Raw genomic sequence first — 20,309 nt, 5'->3', positions numbered from 1 at the left:
ACACTCCTATGATCCTAGGTTGAATATAGTGAAACACAGCTGCTAAACTTTAGAGGTAATATGGTTTCATAGCATGGTCCATCTCTAAGTATACTTGTTATTTCAGCTCAAATACATCTTTTTAAGTTAATCTTTTAGTTATTAACAATAATTATAAGAACATAGAAGAATGTGTATTTCTTCCTCAAATAATGAATTATATGCTCTGTGTATCATATATGTTAGCTACAAATATTCAGTGAAAAAGAAAAGTTAATTCAAAGTACAACCACAAAACAGCTTAAAAGTTGCATTCATTATGGCACCAGTCTACAATTGTTCAAAATGTCATGCATCTTGGTTATTTAGTATAAATGTGAAGTGGAACAAAAATAGTGCCCCAATAATAATTTCATAGTAGCATATTAGTTCTGAACAAAAAACTAGTTAATATGGATCTTATTTCTGGATGATGGCACTGTACAGAAGCAAGTGGCATTACCATCATTTTGGATATTGTTATTGTCACTGTCTTCAAGGCCAAGTACCTGCCCAATGATCCTGGACTATACTCGCAGTTTCATAGGCTGCTGGAAATAGAGCATGGCCTATGGTCCCGTATTATACAGTCTGGCAATTACTTAACCTTGAACACAGAGGAAGTAAGATGACTGTCTTCTGGGATATTATGCATTGTAATCTCATAGAAGCTGACTAACATTTCAACGTTTACTACTTCCATCATCAGGGTGATGAGTGCCCTGATGATGGAGGCAGGAAGCACATCAAACATCAGTCAATTTCTTTGAAACTACAAAGCGTAATATCCCAGAAGGCTGTCATATTCATACAATCCATCGTGAGAACTTAACATCTCATGGACACAGTAAGGTTCCCTAAAATGTCAGCAACATAGTCTACATCTACACACTGCCATCACCTGGAAACGAGACCAACATTAGCAGTAAGCTATCATGAAATGGACATCTTAATATGTTATTCTTAGTAATATGATCAACATCCTTACTTTATGTTATTATGCAATGCTTTAATTCACACTGACATCAGAATCTGAGACAAAATATGCTAGATGTTCTTATATTTCAGCAACAAAGGTAGAAATAAATGTATCAATATTCTTAATATAGCTATATGAATGAAGTTATCTTTCCTGGAAAAGCCATTATTTTTTTAATTGCTATAAAAATCATGCATTTTGTAAGTTTATAATTAAAATGTATAATGGAATGAAAGGATGTATCAGTGACAGTGCAGAAACTTATGATGAAAATTGTGACTCATTTATAAATTTCAAAATTACATAGTAGTGATGAATTTTTAAAATACGAAAAACACACTGTGCAAAATTTATGAGAGATTTCGGAATAGCTGATATTAAGGCCACAGTAAAGAACAAGGATACATTGAAAACAAAATCCAAAGACAAGAACCATGTGGCTCAGTACTTTAGACATATCTCATGTATCAATGCCCTTTACCAGACAATTTTCAGTTCAATTCCTTGCACCACAAGTAAGGGTTAGTTACAACAAATGTAATGATATATATGTAAAACACAGTAAATTTATTTGATCATAACAGAAGTATTTTAATAAAAATTATGAAAAAGCAATTCACTTATTAATTGAAATATTAGTTCTGGTTTACCTTCGGGCTCTTTAGCAATAACTGTTGAGCTCCTGTCTACCCCTGCCTTGTTTAGTTTGTCTTCTGTTGGAGAGTTGGAGAAAGTAGAGGGAGGAGTGCCCCAAGAAAAAAACACACAAATAAACAAAGAGAAAAAATAGTTGGAGAGAAACCTTTGTACAATATGAAAAGTTAAAATATAAGGGCTTCTTATTATGTTACCAGTAGCTAACAGTGAAACCTCAACTTTTAAATACAAACCCCATCAACTTTATGTTACATTCATCAATAAACAGCAGCAAGAAAATGAGCATGATGTAGGAAAAGTACTTCACTTCCCAGAAGTGTATAAACCCATTCTAAAATTTGTTCATCTCAGCACACAGCAAAGATGTCAGCTTTATACAAGACACAATTTAAAAGTATCTATGAAAGACTGAAATCATAAATGAACATACACTTTACATTCTTTTGAAAGAAGGAAGTGAGGTTTAACTGTTTCTAGAACTCTTGCCTCTGGCAATGCTGTCAAATGCTGAATAAGATATGCCCATAAAATTGTTAATACATTTTCACATACTGCTATATCACAAAGCAAAGATGTTTAAAGTAGAGAAAATGTCATACACTTTATGCCAACTCAGTACAAAAATAAAGTATTTTATGGAATTAGCTGCACCTGTATGCTAAAAAAGAAATAATGAATATATTTACATTTTTATAAATTATTGCATCTTTCAGAATTTGAGAGCATAAATTAATCAAAAGGTAATAAATATTTAAACATGGCAGGAACCTAAAGAACTTGAAAGTCTACCCCATTCTGATCTCATGCCACAAAAGTAGAGAGAATAACAGAGAGAAACAGAAGAAAAGAGCAAGAAATAGCATAAATATTGTCAGAAGGGTATATGTACAGACATATGAAGCATTTCTTGGGAAACACATTAGAAGCAAAGATAAGCAAAGTGATAGAAGAGAAATAAGAAATAACAATGGATTTATGATTAAAGCATGCTGAAGAAAGCACGGGATTATTTTTAATTATGAGAAGCATTCCTTCATCCTATAAATGCTAAATACATTCTATGTGATAATATATAAACAGTAAAAAGGGTTAGTTTTCATAACTATAGCCTTGAATCTCAGAGACAATATTTGGTGGCTGTGCTTCTAGGACTAGGAAGCTCAGTAATCGACACAGTCATCGTGCATAGGGCAATGGCTGTGTTGTGCCACCAGCACAGTTACCAAATATTCTCGCTGTATAAGTTATGGAGATCTTTACTGCAACTAAAACTTTTGTATATTATGTAGCATATTGCAAGCAATAATCTGAATTCTACAAATGACAAGACTGCTGCAAGCCATATTCAGGTATGAATAGTCACAGCAGTTTGCAGCTACCAGCTGAAATTTGCATATCATTTAAAAGATGCACTTAAAAACTAGTGCAAAATAAAATGTTATTATACTCACAGCAGAAAGGGATTAAATGTCTCCACTTTATATTTGCATGTCACTGTCAGCTTACAGGAGCAAACAGTAAAAACCTAACATACTATTTACTTTAGATTGTTGTTGGAGAAAAAGATACAAGCATGATAAAATTACCTACATAATACAGCTTAATGTAATATAAACATAGCCTATTAATACAATCCTTACATATGCATCATATAATATAAAAGAGAATTACTTTCAGACTTCAATGTAAAGGCAGGACAAAACTCTACAAACATGTTATGAAAACAAAATAGAATAAAGTAAAAAGCAGCACTTCAATGATATACAAATATATCGTAAATGCACTGTTTGCAGATGGCTGTCTTTCGGGTTGTTGCGCCATGTAGTCTGGTAATAGTTTCCTGATGTTTGAGAGATGCTTGCTGCCTCCACCATCAACCTAATCATGGAGGCAGCAAACACCTCTGAAACACCGGTAAGCTTCTACTACACTACATGGTACAACAACTCAAGGACAGTTACCTTCATACTTGCTGCTATAAACAGCTGAAATCAGGCATTGTTTGAAATTTTCCATACCTCACTGTATTTGATGCAAAGTTTATCACACTGCGCAGAGCTATAAATTATTTTCCCTAGAATCCAGTTTCTGTTGTGGTTGCAGTGTTTCACTAGCACAGTGCTTTTTTTGTGTGCACAAAATGAAATAAGAAATCTGTTTTGATCTTTCAGCAAGACTGCTGGATGAACCTGACTCTTGGGCAGAAAATGCTGATTGGTGCGAGACTTGTGTTACAGAGTATGACTCAGAAATAAAGTGACTAAGTTCGTAATAGAAAATAGTTTAGAGCAGATATTCTCAATCTTTTCCGCCACAGCCACATTCATCCTTGCTTATTGATTTGTGGGCTGCAAAGTTATGAATTAGGATGGCAATTTATTAAAAATGTTACTAACTTTTAGACTATTACAAACAGGTTCACATTACTCAGTAATTTATTATAAATAATTAAATGGGAGAGATGTGACAGGAAGCTACCATGATATATTTTAAGGAAGTGTCCAAGCACTTGCTTACAGAAAATATAAGAAAAAATCTAAAAAAATAAAAGTCAGAATAGCCAGCCTCTGGGCCAAGAATCAGAGCAGTGATCTTCAGAATAGAAAGCATGAGTGCTAGTACCTCAACTTTAATGTTATATATTATTTTCATTAATTCATCATCACTACTGACTGAATATCAAAATCTGGAATATACATCCGTGCAAAAAAATTAAGAAGCATATTAACATAAAATGCCATTCTCTAGAACTTCATCCTGAAGCTGAAGTCTACATATTTCTCCAAACACTGGTAACCACCTACAACAGCACACCACATCAGAACCCATAATTCTATGAACAATATGATGTATATTATTTTTACAGATATTTGCATATATGTATCTATTCTACAAATGTTACTCAAACTAATACTGTGACTATATGTTTCTGAATATGACCACATCTAGTTATCAACCTTATAGACTCATAAGAAGATAAACTTTTTAATATATTTAGTATAAATCTGAAAACCTTCTGGTCAGAAATCCATAACACCAGACACCCAACTTGTAAAGCTAAAAGCAGATATTGCAATGTTTTATGAGAATTTCACCACACTGAAAATAATAACAGTTCTGATATGTGATGAAATGCAACTGCACCACACAGCACAAAGTAATGTCTCTCTTTGCCTCCATAAGTATGTTTATTTCAATTTGTAACAACTGTATAAACAACTGTATGTATGCGACTAGATCGATAAGAAATATGCAGCAATGGAAAGAGGGAGACAGTTGCAGTGTTGTATAATAGCAAAAGGGCTGGGCTCTACAGTTTGGAATAAGGGATAAGGAAAAACTGCACTCATTCTGTATCAATATTTTCTTCATTTTTAGTTTGATGGCTTTGATGGTGATTCAGGGAAAATATTTCAAATTTTCCTTTCTTAAAATGTTTTGTTCTGATCCAAGACATTTACTCTGGAGACAGATACTGCTTGCAATGCTTGCCAGAAATAAGGAGAGACTTCACAAATAATGTGACTCAAACTCAAAAGCAAATCTTATAAATCAGCCATGGACACTTACAAACATGAACTGTATAAATATTTTTCTCTGTCAACAATATGAATTTAGAATCTGGAAGATATGATGTATGCATCCAACCTATTTATTCCAACCTATTTATTCCAAGCTATGATACATGAGGCAACAGTAAATAATATATAAGTATTTACTGAAAAGAAAACCACTTGAATATTTTTCTTCTTCTGCAGCATTGGTTAAATCAGACTTCTTCACTCAGTTAAACACAGGTCACAGTAATTGTATTTGTCCATGTTAATCAATGAAATTCCAGAATTGAAAATGCTATTCCATTACCATAATAGAAATGTTAAATTATAATCATATTTGTTATAGATTAAATTAGGTAAATTGTTATTATTATTATTATTATCATCATCAATTTAAATTATTGTAATTATTAAATTTTGTAAACAGCTGCCACAATCTATGAATGTAGCAAGTTTTTTGCTTAATACAGTGAAACCTCGATGCATCGTTTTCGGCGGGGGTGGGAAATAAAAACGATAGATGCGGGAAAACGATAGATGCGGGAAAGCATTAAAAATTTAAAAAAAAACAATGTTTCTCTTTCAAAGTTACTTCTTTTTACCAAAAAGGTCTTTAATGGATAACTGGTTTGTCGAAACTTTACGTTTTAGACCAAACAGAGCACTTTCCACGTTCAAAATGTTTTCCTCGTCACGTTCACTAATATTAAGCGCATAAAAGAACGACTTCACTTTCGCCAATGCAGCGTGTGCTTCGGCAAAACTCGGCAAAGCTTCGGGCTCGCATTCGTCGTCTTCCTCTTCCTCACCACTCCAACCCCCTTTGCGGACAATAACAGGAAGAATGGAAGTACTGTTACTGCCGAACTCAACGAAACGTAGCCGTAGAAGACACTGAACCACTGGAAACGAGATGAACCAGAAGAATGAAAAGTGCCGCCAGCCTTTCCTTTGTACTTATAATAAAAGCATTTGTGAAGAAATTCACAGTGCACATGCCATCTGGCATCGCTGGAACGAAATATGAGTGCACCCTAATTAAAATCGTAAAATTTCTGACAATGAGCACCGCCATTCACTCCAACTATCACCCCTGCACCGCTGACCCCTCATTCCAAAAGGATCTGTGCTGGTTGGGCGACATAACAGGTTACCGCTACTGTGTATTCCAAAAACATTGTGCGTCTTTCGGTATTAATTTATCTCAAAACACAGCATTTTAGCTTATATCTTAATTGCATCATGCTTGTGTTTCAATACAATACTTTTATTTTCCGTCGTTTACACAAGCTTATTGTTAAAATCATATAAAATTTCACATAAAATTGTTACATTTTAAAATTGACGACATGTTTCGATATACAATCTTATCATCGTCAGGTCTATCAAAATTAAAATTAAAATCTGGTGTATCTGTTGCTCTGAGTTACTGTCTGCCATTCAATAACAACGGACACGCACCTCATACACAACCCGATATAGGCACCCAGGCGCGTCTCCAAAAATAAAATCGAAGAAGCCTGGAGATGTAGTAAAAACGAGTAAAAACAAAAACAAAAACAATATAAGCAGAGCAACAGATACACCAGATTTTAATTTTAATTTTGATAGACCTGACGATGATAAGATTGTATATCGAAACATGTCGTCAATTTTAAAATGTAACAATTTTATGTGAAATTTTATATGATTTTAACAATAAGCTTGTGTAAACGACGGAAAATAAAAGTACAGCATTTTAATTTCTCAGAAACGATCATTGCGGGAAAATTGTGGGCCGGGACTAAGATTTTTGAACGATCGAAGCGATAAAACGATAGTTCGAGGAACGATAGAAGCGGGAAAATGTAACATTATTTTATATGGGATGTATTCGGGACCGAACAAAACGGACGATGCATCCGGGAAAACGATAGTTCCGGGAACGATAGATAGAGGTTTCACTGTATAACAATCCTACCACTGGGATATTCCCTACATCTATTACTTTTTCAGTGTGATGACATCCTATCTGTCATCTTATTATGTGCATAACACACTGAAGAGTACTGTTTGTGCAACAAATACACAACAACAAAAGAAGTGAGATCTGCAACAGATGCGTAAAAAATGTTTGCAGATAACGCAGAGATGTGTAAAAAATATATTATCTATTCAATCTTCAGAAAGAAACAAATAATATCCATATAACATAACTGTATATATGAATATACAAAAAGACAAATACAACATAATATATGTGAGTAAAACATGTTACTACCTAGGTTTGATAATAAAATGTAATGAATTACTAAGTGCGGTGAGAATAAACAAATTGAGAAAAAACTGACTGTTCAAATGACTTATGGTTTTCAAGTTAAAAAAAACAGTTCTTATTCTTGAATCACTCATTGTGAAAATATGTCTTAAACTGCAAGTTACATGTAAATGTAAATGTTCACTATAAATGTCAATCAAAATCCCCTACCTTTACTCAGATGCTTCACCATTAATATATGTACAAACTAAAATAGTTTTGATGTCCAACTGTATATGCGAGATAAAAAGTACTACATTACAAACAAAAATACTTGCTGTAGCTACAGGGGTACACAACAAAATTAATTCATGAGCTGTGGAAGTGGTGGTGACAAAGTGATTTTTCTAAGTAACCATGCAGTAAAACAAATGGCTGTTCAATTAAAAGCATATTGTGCTGGCATAATTCATGAGATTCCTGATGCATGATGTTCCTGAAAAATCAATCCTACTTACATCAACACATAATTTTATTTTCCATCATTAAAATTCAGCTGATGTTGCCATGTGTTATGGATTTATGGACCACTTAAATATAATGGAATGAAATACTTCCTATAATTATTGATAGTAACAGTGTTACTTGTATAAAATTCTCAACCATGCATTACTTGACAAATATTACAAATCAAAGATTAAATCATAACAATAAATGGGTAGGAGACACTAAGAATATATGATAGAGAATTAGAAAATATTCAGGTCTGAAGTTGAAATAAAGTAGAATGAAGATGTATAATAGGCAACATTGCATTTTATCTCTGAGTGAAAGTAAAGATAATGTTGTTTATATGAATAGTAACTACTTTCTAAATAGAAGTTGGTTAGAAAATGGAGGTAGAAATAATCTCACTACTCTAAAGAAGACTGATTCCTACAAGAAACATACCATGATAGTATCAAATCCATTACTACAATAGAAACGCAGAGAAGTCTGTCCACAAGATAAAAATTGATGCATTCTGGTACTAACAAAAGGCCTGTTGTGAACTTTTCCTGCTAGAAGTATCAGAGTACAGTGGCCTCTACATACAGATAGGTCATTTAGAGTGAAATAATTTCATTAAACAAAATAATCAGATATAAAGACTATTGGAAGATACAGAACTTGAATACTGTAAATACGAGTTGTCTAGAAAACCAAGAAAATGGAAATCACCATACTTCAATGTAAGTAAACATATACAGCAGATTCTGGTTAATTCTTTACGTGGAACTTCGCATAATTGGGGTAGCCACTTAATTGGGCCAAAGTGTTCTAGTCCCAACATGTCCCAATTAACTGGAATCCACTCTGTGTGTGTATATATATGAAACATTTCTCACATTCGGGTACTAGTAGGAAAATGGCTAACTTATTTAATGTTACTGAATTTATCACCCTTCAAAAATGTCTTAATAACAGACCCTGAAGAAAAAAAACCTTCCCAATTTTCACTACAAACTAGCTGAATCAACCAGTATGTTAGTTAATGATGTAACTGACACACTGCACATCTGCAGTAGAAGAACATAAAGAGATGCACACAATCCTCATAATTGTGCTGGCTGATCTAAATTCATTAAAAATATATCAAAGTGGAAAGAGAATAATTACTAGCAACAAACTGAAACATTAAGGGTTCATAAATACAGGGTTATTCATAATTCCCTGACACATTACAAAAAATCACAATAATAAACTTTGTCATGCAGATGTTCTTTAGCAACAGAACTTATTATCAATGAAATTCCAGTTATATTTCTATGTGTGCATCTCTGGTCATAAAACAATCAACAGTAATGTGACTGTTATAAAATTACTTTATAAAGGTTAAGTGATTGTTCAAAATTAAATACAAGGCAAAATCTTTTGTGATTTAAATGCCAGACAAACACAAATTTTACTGACACCATTTGCAAGCAAGGTATAAAAGATTATGCCCCTATTTTAAAATGTACTTTTCTTTTGTAGCATTGTTATTATCTTAAATATGTTCTATTTGGTAGTAGATGAAGCCTACTAACACTTTCATAAATCAAAAAATACAATTTAACATACAAAGCATAACTTAAAAGTCTATATCAGTGTTGGAAATCAAACCAATTTATGCAGTTTTTCATGGAAATTAATCTTCAATCACTCCAAGAAATCACAGAAATGAACTTCTCTGTGGGTGTGTAAACAGCAATAGAAAACATATTAAGAGCACACAGATTTTTTGAGTATTTGCTACGAAATTTCTGCTCCAAATGCAAAGGGAAAACAAGGAGAGTAGGCACCGCATTGGAGAATTCAGAAAGAAAAGGAGGGCTGTAACTTGGAAAGGAGCATTTTTTTGTACCCATGTTCATACAAATTTCTTAAATAGTTTTGTTGTACAGAATGCACCCAATTGTGCCAGACCTTTAAGTTACACCTGTATAATATATGCAAGGACTTCATTATACTGAAAATATTCAGTAAAAAGTAAAAAAGTAAACACAGACAACTTTTTTTTAAACATACTGAGAATTTAGCTGTGATTCGAATCTGGCATAATAAAAGCTGAAAAATAAGCACTGTTTACATTTCTCAGGGTCTGTGGCTATAAATACAGTCATATGCTCTGCCTTGTATTGTAAAGAAAGGGAAGCAGCTTGGAATTATAAAATTATCATTAAAGAAGTCAAATATGAACAAGATCATTTATTTTATCTTTACCATCAGATGCAATGACTTCAGAGTAATAAGATGAAAGTTATAGAATAAGATAAACTATCATGTGTTTACCTTTGACATCATCATCCTCCAAGGTCGTGCTGCTATCTGTAGACTCCTTCACCTGCGATCCATCACTCTTCTTGGCAATGATACTTCGGCCTGTGGGAGGCACAAACTCTGAGATCATGAACAAATCATATTTGTACACCAGTAGTTATCTAGTAAAGAAGTATTCACAAATAATGTAATGCTTGAACAGGTAGCTATTTGTATTCCAGTTTAACCTTTAATTACAGGATTTTCCTGGGTAAAAGCATGGCCAGGGCGTGATGCTGACCATTCACCCCCATCTACTGCCAAGGTCATGTGCCTCTATGGCATGTAGGGCAACTTTTTTTTACTAATATCTGATGAAGCTCTTCATTATGTAGTTTTCTCCAGCCTTCTATTTAGGTACAAGCACTGATTCTTAACTTTCCTTACAAATTAAGAAATGTAGGCTTAAAAACTGCTCACTAATATTTCCTGTATAGAAAACTGGAAAATTACCACCTTAGTTTATCAAAACCCCGATTATTATGACATCAAATAAGTGTTCAATCTGGAATGTGTATACCAAATACTGTGAGTGAGTGGTTAGTACCCCCACTTCTTATCTTACAGGTCCCTAGTTCAAATCTCAGTCTACAGACCAACCATTCTACTGAGGTTTTTGTAGTTTCCTCAGTCCCTCCAGACAAATTCCAGCCTAGACCCCAAATTAGGCCACAACCGCTTTCTTTAATATAATTTAAAATTCATATTCATTAATCGCATATCATTCAACACAACAGGGATGGCTGTAAGTTGCAATTAGATAGTCTATAATGTGTAATAATAGATTCAGCTTAAGAAAGAAAAGCTATTCATTAATAATTAAAATGTTTCTATGCTAAACCCATAATCTAGAGTTACAGCTTCCACACTATCTGACTGCAACATCTGACTGCAACATCTGGCCAACCCTGTATACCATCCAAGCTACTGACAACATTGTTAAATAAACCACAAATAAATAAATAAATGACTAGAAGATACAACCCACTAACTGAATACACCTCATAACATTTATGCATTAAACTGGGTGAAAATATTTTAAAGATTTTAACAAAACAAAATAAACTTTTTCTCAAACTTATTATGTCACATAGTATCATTCTTTGTTTGTACTGTCTGATAATTCAGACTTGTATGTGACAAAAAACTATTGGTGATACAGCTAAGGCAGATTTAATTTGCTAGCTACACTAGCTAAATAATATACTTTGCTGTAATCAAAACTATATCCATGTATAAATGTGTGATTCTGTTTTGAAGTCACATTAAAATAACACACCTACTTCAAGCAGGACATTATTTGTAATATAAATTCCAAATAAAAACAAATTATTTATCAGGAGAATGAAATGACAAAGCAAACTTCAAGTAATGGACTAGGACAATATAATATACTTATTTATGTTAAATTGTTATATTCATAAGTATGTAACAATGTTGAAAACAAGAACTTAATTATTAAGTTTTTCAAGTTAACTCAATGTGTATTATGTAGGTATTTATGGAACATATAGTTACATTAATAAGATAGCAACCATCAGTAGCATTAAGCATGACTAGCCTTCAAAGATTATGGACTGAAAAAAATAAAGTGATTATTCTATGAAATCATTTTGAATTCTTAATTAGATACATTTTTATGAAACCATTTAAGCAAAGCAACAATTTTAAATTTACAACACATCAACTTTAAATCAAGCAGAAGAAATGAGAATATCAAATGCCACAATTAAGTCCCTTTTTAGAAACTAAAGCATCCTAATTAATTATGTAAACTGTTCTAAGATTTTTCTAGAAAGCATATGCAATTGTTTAAAAGAGAAGTTAATACTGTGCATGTGTCTAATGGCCACTGCATCATCTGTGAAAACAAGGTGGTACAACTCAGAAGTTTTAAAAATTGTATACACTAAAATAAAGTGTTTCAGCGATATGCTTGGAAAGTAATTTATAATAGAGATATATTATGTAGGCAGAGTAAGTAATAACACAGCCATATGGTAAGAAAGAACAGATACTGACTTCCCCCCTCCAAATGGCGGGGGGGGGGGGGGGGCGAAGCTGTACAAGAAGATTTTTTATACCTTTAAATGAAGATGATGAATGCATGTTATACTCTGCTCATCATGGCCATGTAGTTAGGAAACATATTTGGGAGGTCTTGGATTCAAATCTAGGCCTGAAGACAAGTATACTCACTGAGAATTTTCAAGCTATTAACATCATCAATAAATAGGAACAAAAAACAATAATAATTTACTGTAAGTCTTTAGACTGTCTCATCTTTCTTCAATGACAACTAAATCATTTTATCATTTGTGTTCTCTGCATGCTTATTTAATTCATTTACAAAAGTACCACTTCAACAGATGATGCATTAGCATCAGGAAATTAAGATGAAATCTGTACATAAAGGTCCATACTTCCTGCAACATAATTTCAGTCATTTTAAGTAACAAGAGCTGTTCTGGAATTGTCCTCATTTAACAGACACTCGTGTATATGTCTGTTGAAAAACAGTGAATTCTCTCCAGTGACATGCCATCTGTGGTTCCCGTGTAAATTAATGACAGAAAAATGCATACTTAAAACACACTGGGATCTAAGTTAGCCATCCCATACCCGCGATACAGTAAAAGTAATCAAGGACCTGCGACAACATATCATTGAAAGTACCACAGAACACATGGCACAGGCCTCAAACTGTTCAACTACCACCACTAGTCATGGAAACTTTCATCCTAAAAACATCCACTTTTAAACTCAAAACCCAAGGATATGAAGTTTAACAGCCCATAAGAATTTGAAGGCAAATATAAAAAACATAGCTGCATATTAATGCATAACTCCTGAAATAATGTGAGATTTTAAATGTTTACACTACAGGATTTGTGGTGATCCATACATGAAGCTATGGTCTAGAATCATATTAATTTACTAGACAGTGGCCTGGTGTGAAGAGACAAACAGAATTTTATTAAACATTTAATTTAAAATCAGAACCACACCAGTCACATATCAAACAAGAAATTATTACCAAACAAAACAAAACATAATGGATGTAAGTAATACTGTATTTAACAGTATGGAGGGATTTTATTGTAGCCGTTGAGTTTAGAGAGATGCATAGCCGTTACATCCTTGGGCTGCTGGAAGAGCACAATCCAGTGTAACTGCACTCGAGACCAGTGTTAATCACTATCAATTAAAACATAAATTTGTCTCTTGAACTTATGAATAACAAAACATACCAATGTAATTCATGTTACAGCCATATTATGAATTCTCTTCATACCAAACAGCTTCTCCACAAACCTATTACATTATATGTGGATAATTTCCACAACAGCTTGTACATAAAATAGTCCTTCAATTAGGTGGCATATCATTTCTTCTAACTTGAGTTCAAACATATCCTGCACCATTTCATAAATGATCATACAGCCTTACATGCGGTTCAAACACAAGCAAGAAATGTATGATCATACACTGTAAGACATTTAGACATCTAAAATGTGAGTGGATTGTGGAATGCAAATGCGGAAAGAAAGTCAGAAAGAAATGTACAGAAAATGACAGACAGATAAGAAAAGTATGCCAGGTAAGTGAAAGAAGGGACATTAACATCCTAACAGTGCATGCACACAACAAGAAACAAATAAAAAACACGTAAACATAGCACAAGATATAAATTTTTTAATTTATCTTTTATATTTCTTCCTCACTGAGGAAATTACTGTTTGAAACTTCTTACCACTTTCTGGAGGAAGATGGAAGTTACATCAGTTACCATGGCAACAAAGAGATAAAACAAGAGCAACATTAAAGCTACATCTACTGATCAAAATAAGCAATGTCAGAAATATAGAACCTTTGCTTCTACTATTGCTCTGTGAAGAAAGATCAAAAATCTATTACTACTCAAAAAGTGTTTCAAGCACATATTTCAAGTGTGTGATGTGTCACTTCATTTTACAGGTTGAGGAAATTAATTATTTTGGCATTCATTATACAAATACATAATAAGTATGAATATTTACAGAAGAAAAACATAGAAAAATAGTTTTAGGTGCAAATCTAGTGACAAAAACATCAGAAAAATTTGAAGAGCACTCATAACACTTGTAATAAAAAATTCTTCTTCTACAATCCACACTTACAAAATACTAGGAAAAATTTGTTCCTTTGGTGGGAATAAACTTGACAAAAGGAAACTATCATAGGCAATAGACAGTGAGCAAGTTATTCCTTCCTGAAATATTTATGTACAGCCACATCCAAAAATAATTAATTGTTTATAAAACATGTTTTGCTGTGTCAATTTCATCACATCATCAACTGCATTTAACATTCCTCTGAGAAATCCAACTGGGAAGAGAATATTAAGAACTTGCTACATTTACATAACCAAATCCATCTCAGCAATTTCATTTGGAAAGATAATCTAATTTAATGTAAAAACAGAAATATTTAATACACATTTGTAGTGGAAACAAATGTGTAAAATATGAGAATGTGCAAGGATACTTCAAGAATCATTATAAATAAATGACAGTACTTCCTTCCAAATGTTAGGACCAATGCTACATGAAGATAACTGCTGGTTATTCCCACATTAATATTAATTTAAAATCACAACCACTCAGGTCACACATCCAAAAATTAATTTTTCAGGATCATACTTCTCAAGATGTTACTGCTTAAGAAATTGTTATCTGTTGTTGGTTTAATCTGTATTTGAGTTTAAGTAGGCTAATTCTATTATAAGGACATGGGAACTATCCAAAATACATTTCAACAATATGACAATATATATCATAGTACTATAGTTATTCAAATACAAATATTAAAATCAAAGCGTCCGGTAGGGACGAAATTGCAGCCAACTGGAGTCTGATATAGGTGCAGTGGTTTTGACTTGTAAAGTAAATCAAGAATGATAATTTAAAATAGAGCTTATAAATACATTATTTTCATAATTATCCAGTTGACTGCTAATCATAAAATACCTCCGTACCCCACTTTCCAAACAGTAAAAATAAAATATTTACCATTTATGAAATTTTCAGTTCTAAAGTTTTCAATTTCATTGGTATGTATAACAATTAAAATATAATTGCATTATAAATTCAAAATTAGATGATTTTGAAATATCTTTATCAAATTTATGAAAAACTGATTAAATAAATTAATGAAACTGATTATTGTTTTGTTCTCATGACTCATGCTTCATACATTTTAAGTACATAAACATGAATTTGAAAATTCAAATCACATGTTTAATATTTACTTAGAGATTCTTACTTTACTTGTTGATTCTTACCCAATTAAGATGTCAGTGATGGGTGTGGATGAAGTACGTTTAGTTTAAAGAAACTAGTACAGCAATGAAAGATAATTAAAACTAGTGGAAGATCTGAAAATCATAAAACACTAATTAAAATATGCTAAAAGGGAGATTTTATTACAGACTTTAATTAAAACAATAGAAAATAAATGCTGCAATATCCATTTCATCCAATAGCAAGTAATACCTTACTGCACAGTTGTGCTGATTTATAAAGTTTGTTCCCTAACAAAGATTACAAGACCATTTTAGCAACACAAATAAATAAATCACAGGAACAGCTTAATACATGAAATTGTATATAGCTGCCTAGTTACCATATGAAAGGCATAATAAATATCTGAAAATTATAAGTTTCTCAAAATTCTATAGGATTTCTGCAAACATATTTTGATGTACCACCATCATGGCCATTCACAAATGTTCAAGTAAAGTTTGTGCATATAACTTAAACATCTGCTACATCTGTAATGTCAGGAAACAGTGAACAGAGTTCCTAACCTTCGTCTTTAAAGAAATTTTCAGATTACCTAAATAATCTACACAAAAGTTGCAAATTACTGAAGCAAAAAAAAAATCCAAAGATACTCACTATCATGACTTAAGAAACCCAAATGAATAATAAGTTATCAAAACAAGAAACCAACAGTCAGATACAAAGCCAATATTAAAGGTGAAAATAAAATAATATTTTAATGTTACCAGCCTTTTCAATACTTTCACTAACCTATATGACAAGAAGACTGTAATATTCTCAACATGATTTTTACAGATTATGAAATGTGTTTCTTTATCTATTATGCTAGCAGCAGGCAGTGAGATTATTTCATTATACAGATCAGAAATGGCTGACTATTGGCACTAAGAAATAAAAATCATTTGAGAATGTCCTTAGAATAAATGTAGTGGCAATAGTGCATTTTAATATCATATATTATAATATATTAATTTATAAACAGATTATAGAACATTTATTAATTTGTTAAATAAGTCAGTATAAAAATATGTTTTTATAAAGTTTGCAATGAATTTTACCATGTGGACTAGAAACGGTTAGACACGCCTGATGGAACTCATTCAAGTTGTTTTTCTTTTAGATTAGTACCATAGTCACATTTTGATCATTCTTCAGAGTACTAGTGCCAAATAATTAACTTAACAGAGGACAGACCTCCTTAAAAACTTAATTATGTACACTAGTCAAGAAATTTCCTACCTTTTATTAAACCTGAAACTGGTTTCTATTCTGGGCCGGACAAATCAAACTCACATCACCCCACCCTGTTCCTTTCAAAAGTTTTTTAATATTACCCTTCTACCTATGCCTATGTCTTCTAAGGTCAATAACATGACATTACCTATGACTTCTACCGTTCATGATAATCTTTGTTTGTGATTTATTTGATGCTGATATCAACAGCTCAGACCGTACAGCATCAAATGACAGGATGCTTAAGGAACTGGAAAGGACATGGAAGGAGGAAGTGATTATACTATTGCAGCATTTTCCTGGATGGACCAAGAGAAAATCTTCAGTCAGGACAGCCACTCTCTGGCCCAAGATTTGAACTCTGGACTTCCTGAATATGAAGCAGGAGTGTTAATCATTTGGCCACGGTGTGTGGTGAAAACCTCAAGCACTTTGATCTTCATTTTTCCTAAAATTTTCCTCAATGAAATCATATAATTCAATTCAGGTTCAAATCAAATGATAGTTACTGGGGTAATCCTGTTGTGCAAGGGGTGTACTTCAGAGGAGATTAATGATAACAAAGTATTTGATCATTCACTGAACTTTTTGATCAAGTCTGAAGAGTGAAGGTGCAGTTCATATGCCTGTATCCACTAAACAGGAGAATGGGTGAGCCACAGAAGCAGTTTGGATGTTGTGGTGAATGGAAAAGTTCCTGCCCATGCTGGGAATCAAACACTTTGTGCAGCTCATAGCCAGACACTGTACTAACTGAGCTATACCAGCCACAATAACTAATAATTTTATTCAAGTAATTTGCAACCATGGAGAGTGATTAAGAAGGCTACATAAGAATGGGAAGTAAAAAATAACAACGTAACCCATAAAAACAACATTCATTACTTGCATTGTTAATAACCTACTTCCCTTAAACCTATAATATAAAGCATAACACAAAAATCAAAACATATATAAAGCAAATGAAGAGATTAGAGGTGTTGTGAACACAGAAGTACATATTTAGTTAGTGTCACATAACAGTTCACACAAAATATGTCAAGTAAAATCATGTGACATAAACGATAAGCAATCCAGTAAATTTTGAATCACCACAATTCCAGCAGATGTTATTTGTGGGTAAATGTGATTTTAATCAGTGTTCATAATCATTAGTACTGTTGAATTACCAGATATGTCTACAGAGCTACAAGTTAGGAAAATTTGAGGTTAATAATAAAACGTTCCCAAAGTGAGAACGATGATGAAAAAGGGATGGTAGCCTAATTTCTTATTTACTGAAAAAATCTGCTGCTTGTCAAATTAATAAATTAATGTACTTATTAAATTATTTTGTTCTAAATTTATTTACACATGTTTATATATATTGTATTTATTATATAATGATGTCATATAAACTTTTAACCAAATAATTGTTTTATGAGATACATAAGATATGTCTTAAAATTTAAAAAAGTTTATAAGCAATCATAGTTTAGTTGCCATTTTTTTATTCATAAAGGGTATACAAACATAATGCAGGAATTCAGTTCCTAGTTAAATAAAAGTAAGAGAAAAGAGAACTGAGGATGAGATGAGAATTACTTTCATTATGTTATTCATTAGTCTACCAACTACAACGATCACCAGTTTTCACCACAGAGTGATTCAAACATCTCCACAGCCAGACCAGTTCTGATTACTTAGCAGCTTATTGCAGGTTGATAATGAAATGTAAACAGTGACTTTAATCAGAAGTTCTCACACCAGACAGTAATTAGATCACTCCAGCATGTAACCAGCTATAGTTATGTTCTGTTACTAAATTATACTTATTTCAATCTAACACTGAAGCTATTGTGCAATTTTTCATCAAAATCTCTGCTTCTGATACTCTCAGACTACCATGACACCATAAAGACTTGTTTTACTCAAATTACATGCTTAATGCAACCACAAAGTTAGGTAAACTACTCCTGAACCACTCTGTATATAATGCTTTTCATTTGCAAAACTTATTATTTTTTTACATAATTAAAAAACTGGACGTTAAAATATATATGTTATGAAACTTGAAGGCTCATTACCATGCTCACAACAGCCCACCACTAAACCCGGCATATAAGAATCCAGTTCACATCCTCAAGCCCTGCTTCTTTAAATCACATTATAATATCATCCCATCTATTCCCAGGTCTCCCTAACGGTTCTTCCCTTCACGTATTCTAACCAAATAAATTCTGACAACAGAAAAATAAATGTTACACTTGCAATTGGAGAGATATAAGTGGCAAAGAGACATAGTTATCTACGACTAAACAAAAAATAATGAAGGAGAGGTGTAGTTCATCTTTGGAGTCATAGGAACAGGCCCTAATGGCCTAACCCTACAAAGTTCATAGGATTTACAATGTTTGGTTATCCCAAGAATGGAAGCATTTTTACAGCTTATGGATAATACCATACTTACTGTGTAAGAACATAAATATCTTTCTAACATAAATACCTACTTCATAACATCCAAACATGAAAGACAGACCAAAACCCTACGATGAGAAATTCTAATTGCACCCTTGTAATAAGAATAAGAGACTAACTCCATTTCAAGAGACATCATCATTCATACCAGACATCAGAGAACTAAAGGACCTCTGATGAGGTAAATTGATAGATGTACTATACCACTAGCAAATCAACCACCAAATTACACTCTGAATGATAGAGGGGGTCAACTGCTGGTGGCAAAGCGAATTAACATTTTCTCTTCAAAGTTCTTTCAAGAAGTAGGCATAAACCTTAAGAATTCATGCAGAGGGAGACAATCTTACTATTTCACTATAACACTGTAGTTCATGATAAGCATTTAAGTACCCTGCCATAATAGGGGAAAATAATATTTAAACTACAACCTAACTAAAATTGTGCTACTAGAAACCCCCCATGTTTATAAACAATTTAAGCTATTATTTTATGTGCATGATAAATTAAGTGTTTGACTGTAGTGACAGAATCAACAAGAGAAAACTGAGTGCTAAGGGTCATGGTTTCACTACTCAGAAACCATTCTACATTTTACCACCACAAACAACAAACAGAAATAATCCTTCAGTGCTTATACTATAGCAGTATTTGCCTAGTTTTACTGAAAAAGTCACAAAACACTTCAATGGGAATAGCCTGTAATGTCTGATTTCTGGGAAGAGCCAAGTATTGCAGGATAAATAATGTAGCATGTATACACCATCTTATATCTTTTTTGTTTGCTTCAGGAAATATGATTATTCATACAAAAATAACGAGAAATATATATGTAAAAAAGTCTAATTTACAACAAACTAATAATGCTTGTGAATTATTTCTGTTCATTGTGAAATATAATAAGTGTCAAAATTAAAGCATCTACCTATTTACGGACAGGAAACTGGAAGGGCAGTAAAATTAGGATCCATCAATCCAACGAAACATAATGTGTTTGTGAAAACTAT

The 20,309-nt window shown here is 32.6% G+C and overlaps 1 protein-coding gene across 20 annotated transcripts in view; it reads right to left on the bottom strand.

The window, feature by feature from the left end:
- The window catches only part of CaMKII (Calcium/calmodulin-dependent protein kinase II), a 157,784-nt gene that overhangs the window by 30,598 nt on the left and 106,877 nt on the right, over positions 1–20,309 (bottom strand). For 13 of the 20 annotated variants that reach the window (XM_022069844.2, XM_022069845.2, XM_022069849.2 and 10 more), the window contains exons 12-13: positions 10,262–10,351; positions 1,648–1,710 (exon numbers count right to left, since the gene is read on the bottom strand). In XM_022069844.2, the coding sequence (XP_021925536.1) occupies positions 1,648–1,710; positions 10,262–10,351 (153 nt within the window). The remainder of the gene's footprint in view (positions 1–1,647; positions 1,711–10,261; positions 10,352–20,309) is intronic. The other 7 variants (XM_022069848.2, XM_022069853.2, XM_022069861.2 and 4 more) reach the window with 1 other exon arrangement.

Source organism: Zootermopsis nevadensis, unplaced genomic scaffold (assembly GCF_977971745.1).
Source record: "Zootermopsis nevadensis isolate Lab colony 2312 unplaced genomic scaffold, Znev_1.0 Znev_ptg000012l, whole genome shotgun sequence".
Lineage (NCBI taxonomy): Eukaryota > Metazoa > Arthropoda > Insecta > Blattodea > Termopsidae > Zootermopsis > Zootermopsis nevadensis.
Note: the sequence above shows the minus strand (reverse complement) of the source record. Positions and strands in the feature narration are given on the sequence as shown.